The sequence below is a fragment of the Stegostoma tigrinum genome, chromosome 26, assembly GCF_030684315.1.
Source record: "Stegostoma tigrinum isolate sSteTig4 chromosome 26, sSteTig4.hap1, whole genome shotgun sequence".
In the NCBI taxonomy this organism is placed as follows: Eukaryota; Metazoa; Chordata; class Chondrichthyes; order Orectolobiformes; family Stegostomatidae; genus Stegostoma; species Stegostoma tigrinum.
This window is the reverse complement of record NC_081379.1, coordinates 18,225,945-18,238,275: the sequence shown is the minus strand read 5'-3', so window position 1 is coordinate 18,238,275 and position 12,331 is coordinate 18,225,945. Positions and strand designations below refer to the sequence as shown.

The window sequence follows — 12,331 nt, the reverse complement described above, 5'->3', positions numbered from 1 at the left end:
GAGGGATACTGCCATTTGTGCAATTTCAAACCAGAATGAGTTGGCCTCCAGTTTAGAGTATCCAGAAATATTCTGTCACGTTTTTGTATCAATGCAGGTCTTAAATTGCTATTTATTGATACAAGAGCAAGTGTACAGTAATACAGACAAATCAGTGTATTACTGTGATAACAAGGTGTAGAGCTGGTTGAACACAGTAGGCCAAGCAGCATTAGAGCAGGAAAGCTGACATTCCTAGGTTTGAAATGTCAGCTTTCCTGCTCCTCTGATGCTGCTTGGCCTGCTGTGTTCATCCAGCACTACACCTTGTTATCTCAGATTCTCCAGCATCTGCAGTTCCTACTATCTCTGTCTTACTGTGGTTTTGTTGCACAGTGTAGAGTCACTGCCTCTGGGTCAGAAGGTCTCAGTTCAAGTCCCACCCATCCGGAGGTGAGTCATAAGATGTTTGAGCAGGTTGATTAGAAAATCAGTGTGTTTGAAAAACAGCCTACAGGAATAGGGCCGAATACCTTTGCAATTTACCTTGTCTTTAATTGCTGAAATTCCATAACATTTTTATGAGATCAGTCTAAAGTCAAATCTCCAGGAATATTATTAGGCACAAATTTAAATAGCAATTTTATTCAATCCTGATGATGTTGGAGAATCTGACACCACATTCCTTGTTGAGCACTGGTCATCCACAGTGACTTGCAGATGATTTCTGATGGCAGAGTAGGTGGACGATGGGCTCAATGAACCAAAGCTGTTGGCTCAATCCATAAACCCCATAGAAACATTTATTGTGATGCTTTCCCTCCAATTGTAAAGTGCAACAGCAAGCTTAGACTAACTATGAGGGAGTGTCTCATATCACATAGAAATAGCCTTACACAACTTGCACTCAGCAACTCTCCTTAAAAGATAATAAAAGAAAACAGAAGCACTGAATAATGTTGCCTTCAATCATTATCATAACTGTCATAAAATCACTGATCCAAGCATGGAATTACAACAGAGAAATGATTTCTGATCAGAGATGAGAAAAAAAACTGCTTTCAAAATAAAGTCATGGCAGGAATCACTCGCTAGATTGAATCAGGCATCATCACTTCAACAAAGTAACCATCAGAGGTTTGAAAACCTGACCTCTGGAGATTCTGGAGCAGAACCAAAAGCATTGACAGGAAAAGAACAATCACCAGGATGGATCCAACTTTAACCTCCTCCACATTAATCCATGTTGTTATTCATAGAAGCCATTCTTCCTTACTAAGATGTTGCACCCAACAGCTATCTTAGCTCTGCATTCTATAAGAATATTTAGGAGTACGACTTCACTATTAACAAAATTCTTTAACTTAACTATCATTCATGTAAAATGATGTCCATTTAACAAAAGTTGTTTCCACAACTTGTCTCAAAATATACCTAAATTTGTATTTAATGCCAGTTGGTTTCAAAAAAAAGTACACGTTTGTATATTCTGTTATTTTCCGGAGACTGGCTACAAGATATGGAAATGGTACCAAATATATCTAGGATTGGTTCATCAATACAATAGACTTAAATAGGTGAATGCTCTGGTGAATGGATTACATAGGGACACACAAGGCTGAGAAAAGAACACCATGAACCATTTGATAGGACCCAAGGTTCGGAAAATACAGATTCTCCACTCTACATCACGTTACAAAAACGTGAATGGGAATATCATAGCAGAACACATTAAACAGGTAACGGAACCTTGGATTAAGACACCACATCTTTTATCAGAATATTATCACAATATAACACCCAATCTGACATACAAATGCCCAAACCTTAACACATGCATTATGATTTCAATGCCATGTCAGGGTTCCAAGGTCCTGATCCAGTGAGAGTGCTATTTTTCCTGAGCACATGGAACTTCAGGTGGGGTTGCAATGCCAAATACACAGGCATCAGGTTTGTCTGCAGGACAAAGTACATAGTCTCCGCACCTGACTGTAGTGCTAGACTCCACAGGTTCATGGAAAGAGTACACCTTGCTGCAGTGATAACTTCCCTGAGTATATTCGGCTCTGGTTTTCACCACAGTTCCCAAGTATCTGAATAGAGGGATTCTGCATCTGGTTGCAGGCTTGGGCTACCCAATTTATACATATACTTCCAGACATGACTGTTATGCTCGGCTCCAACAATTTAACTGGGTTATGCATTCAACACATAAATTAGAACAGTAACAATTCTTGCATCGATTGATCCAAGTACATGATCTGTTATTCCCAGACTCTCCACAATAATCTGGAATGTGACATGTACACAGAAGTGTTACTTGGGAACAAACAAAATACAATAAGAACAACAAAGGCCACTATGTTCACGATCAAGTCATTTCAACTGAACATATATCAAAGGCCCCTGAAAATATAAACAAGAAAGGGAAAGGGCTGGCAAAACAGAGTTAACATCAAGCAATGCATGCCTGCACTACAACACTTAGTCATGCAGTGTTTTGTTTAAATATAGTTCTTCATTTATTTAAACACACAAAAAAGCAAAAGTTTTGAGTCGGAACAACAAAGGATAGGAGCAGCATCAGCCAACATGGCTAATCATTAGGTCACTGATGCTGCAAAGGTAAAAGAGGCTGCTAACTTGTGCAACGTGAGGTCCCACATGCAGCTGAAGATTAAATGTTGCTCAGAACACACAGAAGGATCTGTCTAGGATATTATACATTCTAAAGATCAAAGATACTGATGAAAGATCATAAAACTGAAATACTAGGTGGCAACATTTGTTCTCATAGGTGATGAATAAGAAGGCAAGAAGGGTATTCATTAATCCTGACTTGGGGACTAACATAGGTAGGCAGTGCCTGCCAATAGTCAACCCCTTAGCCTTGTGTCCAACTCACAATCCCTCTCTCCTCACAATACCCAATGAGAGAAACTGAACAACTTTGTTCTGTGTCCCCTGCAATCCAGGGAGGCTTGACATGCTCTTCCACCAGCAGCCACAACCACCTCCATGGCGCTGCTGAGTTTAAGAGCTGCTGATCTCTAACTGCCCAGCTGGCTTTGCCAAGTGGAACTTTTGCTCCCCCTCCTTAGGTCTTAATTCCAGTGGAAGGTCCAGCATGCACCATCCCTGGTTTAGGCCGCACAGATCCCTCACCACCTCTTCAACTGGCAGCCGAGGCTTCCCAAAACCTCAGTGAGATTCTGACTACTCACGCAGTTTCTCTCCACAAAAATGCTGCCAGTCCTGGTGAGCATTTCTTGTTTGCATTTCAGAGTTGAAACAACTGCAGAGCTTTCCTATTGACCAAGGCCTCTCAGTTTGGGTAGTGTCTCCAGAAGTACAACAAATATCAGAGCAAACATCAGTGCTTTTGCTTTGGAGATGCCTTGAACAAATAACCCTCGACTGCCAAGGCAAGTAGGCTACCATTGAGCCAAACTGGCATATATTAAAGTTAATAGTGCGCATATTCGATGGGCAAACATAGAAACAATTTCAGGGCAGCTGATGGCAGCAGAAGGCGCAGTACCTCAGCTATTTCCATCATTTATCCTTCCAACCCAAAAATGTTAATCTGCATTGGAACTGACAATATGACGTATTTATGATGAGTGGCCTGCTTTGAAATGTTAATATGCTTAATTTGCCTTCTTGTTCTGTATGGTAAACCCGAAAATAAATATTTTTATGATCATGTCCAGAACTAGCTTTCTGTCCACACACTGTATTGTAACTGTTCAATTAGCTTGGAAAAAGCACACTATTTCGAAACTAGGAAATGGACACAAGTGTTGGTATGAATGAGCAGAAGAAATGGGAAAACAGTAAGTAGGTTTGTATATACAATACTTTCAAGCTGGATATAGACTTCAAATAGAAAAGACAAAAGATGCATTTACATTCTGTTTCAGTGCAGTGCAAGTCCTGTGAAAGTCATGCCCAAATGATCTTCCTCTGCTAGTCTCCTGTAAACCAAGCGGATCCCCAGAAGAGGTAGTTTCATTGGCAAAAATGGAAGCCCATATAAAGAAAATAGTTTCCATTACCACTGAAAGGAAGATCTTGGCTGGCTTATACAGTAAAATGCCATCACACAATATCATAAAATAGTATAAAAACACTTCTAGAACAGCATCAGGAATCCTGTTCATTATAGCTAATTCTCTTTTTTAAAAATCTAAGTAATAAAAGAAATTTACGCTAAGATAGCACCTTCAACGTTATGAAACGTATCAAGGCACTTGACAAAAGGCAGGAGTGAGGGACAGAAATGGACACCAGGAAGGAGTTGAGAGTCAGGATGTAGAAGGTAACCAAAGTCATGGTCATAGAGGTAGATTTTCAGGAATTTTCCAAAGGCAGAGAAAAATACAGTAAAGCAGAATGAAGGCGAGGAAAGTCATCCATATTCAGAAGAGCAGTGTGTTGTGTCCAAGGGCAGGAGGTGGGGGTGAGGAGGGGTGCTGGGGATGTCGTGCATTATTCAAAAATTGTAAACAAGGATTTGGGATTTCAGGGAAATGAGAAACCAGTCGCTTTCACCAAGGATGGAGGCAGCCATGCTATAACAACAGGTGACTGGAATTGGAGGTGGCAGTGCCATGATAACAGGATGGAGAGGTGACTGGGATCTAGGAGTTAATACTGAAGAGGATGCAGATGGCAGAATTTTAAATAAGCTTGAGTTTGCTTAAGGTAAAGCTCAGGCGGCTGATGAGAATTTTCAAAATACTATGGAAGCTTGGAGGAGACAGGAGTAAGTTTGAGGCACAGCCAAGCAGCATAGTGGCAGTGGAACTTTTCACTTTAACAATTGATATGGCATAGTGTTTCAAAGTCAGCTCACAGTCAAAAGGGTACTCTCGGTGCTCCTTGAAGTTGTGCATATAAACCTTTCATAGTGTATAAATGCATGTCCCTCAAGAAAATCTTACAGAAAAATATCAAAATGAGAGGAAAATTGAAAAAAAATTATTAACCTTGCAAGACACTGAAACAAAGTACAGTGACCTATCTCACTGATATTAGATCATTATCAAGAGAAGCAGCAGGTCATAGTGGATTGGTACTGGAGTGATAGGACAAGCTGGTAAAAATACTGTAATGCGGACCCCAACCCCGTATACAGTACACAAGGTGATGAAAAGGCCCTGCCCATATTATAGAACACATCGAAATGAGAAGCTGCCACAATACGAAGTAAGCAGAGCAGTAACTTTAAAGTTGCTGCATCCATCACTCTTTCCCTTGCTTACTTTGGAACTTACATAACACTTATTCTTGAATTTTATGTTAAAAATCATAAGGAATATCATTAACAAGCATATTGATATTTTTAGGCTTGAAAGTTTTAGGCATCTCTGCCCTTTCTTCCTTTCCTGATATGGATAAATGTAATCTTACACACACACAGAAAATACACACAAACATAACCATTTGCTAAGTTTCTCATCAACCTGACAGCAATTTCTCCAAGCAACGAAATATTGAGGCAACCAGAAATCACAAAACTAGAGTTGCAAATTTGTTATTTTATGTCAAGTGGCAAACCAGAGGATGCAGTAGGTCCAAGGAGGAAACAGCACCATAGATGTAATTCTGAGATTTGCTTTGTTGCTGATAATAACAGATTGAAGCTCTTGATCACTAACGCCATCACACCATAAGATAAAAAAGTGCGTTTCTGCTTTTAGCAATGGACTATGGTCCACAATCCACATCCGTATTTCAGCAAAGGTCTACATCGGAATTTTCATCTCGAAGATTGTGGGCTCCGAATAAACAATCCAGAATTGAACCTCAGCCTCAACTGGCAGTCATACACCCACAGGCCACATCTCAAATTCACTTGGAACATTTAGTAGAAGCCTTCACCTGTGCCAGTGAAGTGCATTAAAGAAGGCCTGTTCATTACACTGCAGCACTGGATGGACTTACTGAGGAACAGTTAACGTGTGGGAGTGGAGGAAAGGCTGGTGAAACGCTTTTATATCAAAAGTTTGAAGAATTCTCAAGTGATAATATGGAGTGCATGATGCAATACATTCCTATTTGGATGTTACCAATTCAATTTTTGTTGTCATAGGAGACACCTATGCCTCTGGTTCACTGATCTACATTGGGTTTGGTGATTGTGTTTTGAAGCCTTCAGAGGAGGCTTTCTGATCAGAATAGGAATTAAATTGCTTACCATTGTTGCTGCAAGATTACAATGTACGGGACATCAAAAAATTCTTGAACACAGCACTATTTTCTTTTGGAAATCACTTACAATAAAAATTGGGTGTGACCTAAAACTGACAAGCCTAGTTTATTTCCTTTTTGCAACAAATACTTCTGACGGCAGACTGACATTCCAAGTTTGATTTTTGACATTTATAAATTGTTATCAATCATTAAATGACTAAGAAACAAGGCAAAATGCCACTTTTTGATTCAATAAAAATATGACATTTTTACACAGTAGTTTTTTTTTGCTTTTTTTTTCCTTTAACAGTATAAAAATTTTAGTACTGTTCACGCAACACATGGGTTCTGTTTACAAACAGCGCATGTCCAACACAATTGGCTTACACATGCTAGTCCCACAAGGTCAAATGGGCAATCAAAAAATTTTTCTGTCTGGTTGGAGTCATTTCAGCACTTTGAGGTGGGAAAGAATTTTCTTGGAGATAGGAATTTATAACCATTCCCAGATGGGAATCTCAATGGGCGAGCTTCTCTCTGAGTGCTACTTGGTGGCTGCATTGTTTCTGTTGGTTTGTTGGTCTCCTGGTAACCCCCTCGCCCATTCTGGGCTTTCTTGTCTGTGTATGGGAGCTTGGAAAACTCCTTAAGTTCAAGGTTATCCTCCTTTCCTTCCTTCTTGCTGCGTCTGGCTGGTGAAAGATTCAAATAACTTAGAGCATCAGCTTTGGAACCTAGAAGAGCAGGGTTGGATGGCACAGCTCGAACAGGTCTGGATGAAGGCTGTGTTGCACTAGTCCAAAAGGTTTTGAGGTTGTGGACAGCCTTGACCTTCTCGTCAATGGCAGTCATTTTCAATTTGCTCAGATCCGGGATATCAGCTGGGCTCGAGCGCGCTGAGCCTGCCGATGAGTATGAAAGGGCAGGAGATGGGTTACTCCCAGCTGGAGACTGGTGGCCTGAGCTTGGAGACCTGGAGATGTGAGCACTGTAAGGGGAGCTGGGATATTTGATCTTGATTGGTGACTGATCAGACAAAGAACCAGGGGACTGGCGCGAAGAGCCAGGGGACTGGCGCGAAGAGCCAGGGGACTGGCGCGAAGAGCCAGGGGACTGGCGCGAAGAGCCAGGGGACTGGCGCGAAGAGCCAGGGGACTGGCGCAAATCCCCAATGGGTGAAGGAGGTGCTGTGATTTGTCTGCTCTCGCCCCCTTTAGAATAGCAGTCTCCCGCTGACTGACCTACTTCAATGCTGTCACTGGTAGGTGTGTTGCTTCCTGAGTTCACCTTCTGAAGTGATGAGCTCCGAGTTGGAGGCTTTGGTTTTGTAGTTATTGGAGAAGACTGCTTTTTCTGCCCAGTACCATTCTGTGGCCTACTGAATGCACTTGTATCTGAAGATTTAAAAACTGAAGAACCGTGATGCCCTGTTACGCCATGGTCCACGTCAGCCGAATCAGTTTTGCTTGCTGATCCACCACTTTGATACAGTTTCTCAACAGCAAGCAAGTGGCTTTGAGTTTCCTCCAAAATCTTTTGTGCCAGCTCCTGAGGATTAAGTTTAGTCACTTTATCCTCCTGGGATTTAACCGTGCTATCTGTTTCTGTGCTGGACTGATCTGATTCTCCCGTATCTGAACTTGGAAGTTTATTTCTGGATTCCACCTTCTGAAATGGCGAGTTTGGACTAGGAATGAGGGTTATTTTAACGGGAGAATTGGAAGCACTGGCACTGTCTTTGAACGTGTGCCTGTCCCCAAAATTATGGCAGTGTTCTACCTGCTCTGTAGTCCTCTCTTTGTTTGGTGAGGCAGATACACTGACAGTGTCAGTGTAGACACTTAAAGGCTCACTGCTAATGATGGAGAATCCATCATACTCCTCTTCATCTCGGCTTGTGTTATTTGCCTGTGGAGAAGATCTACTACGCAGCATGGTGGCCTTGTGTGGGTAAGTGTTCTTGGGTCTCTCATAGTCCTGTCGCCCCTTTTGCAGTATTCCCTCACCAGTCACATCGGTCTTTGAAGCAAAGCTCATGGAGGAGGCGATGGAACTGAGGCTGTAGACAGAAATGGCATCTGAAGCCATGGAATCTCCATAAGTGGGAGAAAATGGTGGGTTTAGCTGTCCTGTTGGGTTGGAAACTGATTGCGAAGAGGACAGAGATTCCAGAGATGAGGAGCTGTCGAGACTGAGTCGTTTAGGCAGTTCTGTGGAATCTGGAACAGAGTGAAACATTGCGCATTATAAATTCATGGGAATACAGATTTGCACGTACTTCCTTTCCTTTTTGTGCCTACATCAACACCCCTCTTTCAAGAGCGCCAACAATGGTAGCCGTGCCTTCAATTACCTTGGCTCCATTACCCGGAATTCCCATCTCAGGATTTCACTGCCTTTCCAACTTTCCCTCCTCCTTTCGGATTCTGTTGAAAGTATAGTTGTGGGGCCAGATTTTTGACTACCCTTTCAAATATCTCCTTCTTTAGCTCAGCACCCATATATTTTCCTCCCTTACACCTCTGGTTTGGGGCTTTTTTAAAAATTTTAATAACAGCATATAAACACAACTAGTAATTACAGTGGATTTGGCAGGCAAACAACTTCATCTAGTGTAATCGTCCAGTAGTAACAGCTTGCGAGGTCAAAATGATTGTACAAACTGCTAGGTGGCCCAGAAGCTGTTGTGGGAGTTTATGCTTGCTTCTCAGATGCTTTGTAAATTGATGGCAGTGCTGTGGACTAACTATTTCCTGGCTGTCAGCCTTTCCTAGCACAGATTGTTTGGGAGCATGATATTGGAACCAAAGTGTGATCTGGCCAGAGCATACTAATAAATTGCGACACTTTATCATTGCATACATCTCCACAGAAGCCAACATGCATATGCTGTTTATATATAATGTGCTCCATAGTGTTTAAAATATTGTGATGCTTTTGTTTTTAATTGTAAATGTTCTCCGCAAATAAATGTTTGTTTGGCCAATTGAACTTGAGCATTTAAAAGTTTGTCTCGTATTAAATGCTCAAGCCGTCGAGGGCCATCAGATAAGGACGAAGTACTGCAAAACATTTCACGAAAAAGGGAGCAAAAACTTAACAAAAATTACTGGCAGATAGCATCCCTTGTTCAGCCAGTCTCATATACACACCAGCAGCAGGTGCACATCTGCTGTCAGCTGCTTTACTGTGCCTCTGGCTGAGATGGCGGAAACAGTAAGAAATCCGGAGAAAAATGACAACGAAACAAACAAACGATAAGCAAATCTATAATCAAAATAGGAGTCAGGCGCAGCCCCATGCATTAATAAACAGTGTGACAAAATAAATTACAATATTTCTATTGGAGATCCAAGAAAACATTTCAAATATAATTCAAAATGCACAACGTCATCCCATCTAATTATATAGACACCTTCTTGTTTAATTTATTTAGGAGCTGGTTACTCATTTGTTACAGAACTGAATGAACTACGCACAATATAAAGCTGCAGTTCATACAACCTACTGCATCACCTTCTCCAACCTATTTCTGTCATTTACTGAAATCAGATTTTGAACAATTATACAAAATAAATAAATAAGATCCTTCCCTATGTGTACAATCTTCCAGAGATTATCATTATGAATCAATTTTGCTGGTGTAATCCTATTAAAACTAATGTTGCTTCTGCAAGATAATCTCTGTTAAAAGGTCAAGTGACACTTAAACAAAAAATTTAAATTATGAATCATGATCTTCTAAAAACTTTTTGACACAATTAATTCAAAGCTTCTTTTGCAACCCCTACAGATAATCTTACTAAGTGCCATTCAATAATCCTCATCAGCACAATCTCAGTTAATTGAATGAGAAGTGCTAATTTCAGAGCAAGAGGTGGAGCAATGTTAATTAAAGAATTCAGCTTGCTGCCCTCTTCTTCTAAAGCTGCTGACTCTTTGTTTGGTTATAGTACTGAAACTTACAGCCACGGGCCAAAATATAGCTTTAGTGTCAATTCTTCAAATTACACCCAGACAGTTAATGTCAGCAGCTTACTATTGAAGGTATCACAGAAAAAACTCAATCCTATCCTCAACTGATATCCACACAACTTTGACAGATTACTGAATAATGAACAGGTGCAGATCAGATATCTCGTGAAAACTGCAGTTATTTCACAAGCCCACTGATAAAACTACATCACCGAAATACATTTGCCCACTAAGCAGTTGGGGGTGTTGAGTAATAGTTAACTTTTTAAGGAATGAACATCTTAAAACATTTAACATACTCTAAAGCAGGCAATGAACTAGCAACCTAATTAAATGATCAGGTAATATCTTTTTTCTCATGGTGATTGAGGGAGAAATGTTGATCTCGGTACAAAGATGATTTTCTGTTTTTTGAAATGTGCAAAGGGATTGGGAGAATTGTTACGATTGTCATGTCATGCAATACTCCTTACTGTATTCAAAATAGTAGATCAATAATTTCACCACACAATGAGCAAATTCATTCTTCCATGAGGATTTTTATTAGTTTATCTGAACATGGGGAGTAGTGCTGAAACCGTCATCAAATTTAATTCAAAGCAGTGTCTCTGACAGCGCAACAATCCATCAGGACTGCACATGATAGCACAGATTTTCTTGTTCACACCTAGGATTCAGGCTTGAATGCTCAAACTTCGATTCAGAATCAAGAACATCATCAACTGAGTCAATATTTTAAAGTATCTATCAGCTATTCTGAACATAAGAGAATTGGTATCATTTTGTGTTAAGGATGCAGAAATCATCAGAATTGCTTGTGTGGTGCTGTTTAGGAACAGACGGACTAGTTAGTCTATTGATCCAGCTCTTCCTTACTATTTCCCATGGTTTTAATCTTCTAAATCCAAATTCCCAGCATCTCCTCCATAGATATTTCCAATGCACTTATTCCAAAGCATGTGGGCATTTTTCCTGGCAATTTATAGAAGCTGACATTCCTTCAGAACTGTTAGGTATGGAAATAGGATACATGTGCAGAATTTATATGACTTAAGTTTGGGCTTTTGATCTTAAGGTTAATTAGACTAGCATCTTGCACTTCCTTTTACGTTCACCTTTTACCTACTTCAAGAAACTCAATGACGGGAGGAGGTATTACATTGAAAATGTGAAAAAACCCCCTGTAAGCAGTTGATAAGCTGATGCTTAGACAACAGTGATCACTGAAAAATCCATTTGCCTCAGTTTTAGCTGGCTTGTACCACATTGATCTAGACCGATACTTAGCGGATCATAGCATCTGCCTTTCATGCACTGTAATTCAGTTCTAAAAATGTGTTTCACAACTCACCAAACAAAGCAAGCAAAGACTGGAGAGCAAAGTGCATGGTTTTTCTGTTTGCCTGTTTGCCCGTCTTCAACACCACTTCCTCTTGCCCCACCTCACACAGATCAAAACCTAAAACAACAGTTTGTAAAAAGAAATATTAGCATCAGCAGGTCTTGCAGCTTTTCTCTCTTTTACCTGTTTGGATTTGACTTGCTCCACAATCACACATTCTTTTTTTCCTGATGACATGAACAAGTGACCTGCTCCGCACATCCTGCCTGTGCTGCCTATAATCAGGGGGTCATTGCAATCATCAGGGATGAGCTTATTGGCTTCACAGATAATGGGAACTTCAGTTGCTGGAGAATCCGAGATAACAAAGTGTGAAGCTGGATGAACACAGCAGGCCCAGCAGCATCTTAGGAGCACAAAAGCTGACGTTTCGGGCCTAGGCCCTTCATCAGAAAAGGGGAGGGGGAGAGGATTCTGAAATAAATAGGGAGAGAGGGGGAGGCGGACCGAAGACGGAGAGCAAAGAAGAGCAAAGGTGGAGAGGAGAGTATGGGCGGGGAGGTAGGGAGGGGTAGGTCAGTTCGGGGAGGACGGACGGGTCAAGGGGGCAGGGTGAGGTTAGTAGGTAGGAAGTGGAGGTGCGGCTTGAGGTGGGAGGAGGGGATAGGTGAGAGGAAGAACAGGTTAGGGAGGCGGAGACGAACTGGGCTGGTTTTGGGATGCGGTGGGGGAAGGGGAGATTTTGAAGCTGGTCAAGTCCACATTGATACCATTGGGCTGCAGGGTTCCCAAGCGGAATGTGAGTTGCTGTTCCTGCAACTTATGGGTGGCATC

General features: G+C 41.2%; 1 protein-coding gene across 5 annotated transcripts in view; it reads right to left on the bottom strand.

Moving 5' to 3' along the window:
- Positions 1 to 253: 253 nt before the first annotated feature.
- Positions 254 to 12,331, bottom strand: part of ttc28 (tetratricopeptide repeat domain 28) — a 705,429-nt gene continuing 693,351 nt past the window's right edge. For all 5 annotated transcript variants that reach the window (XM_048556329.2, XM_048556332.2, XM_048556331.2 and 2 more), the window contains 2 exons: positions 11,507 to 11,614; positions 254 to 8,399 (listed from right to left, as the gene is read on the bottom strand). In XM_048556329.2, coding sequence (XP_048412286.1) covers positions 6,631 to 8,399; positions 11,507 to 11,614 — 1,877 coding nt within the window. In that variant the 3' untranslated portion in view covers positions 254 to 6,630. The remainder of the gene's footprint in view (positions 8,400 to 11,506; positions 11,615 to 12,331) is intronic.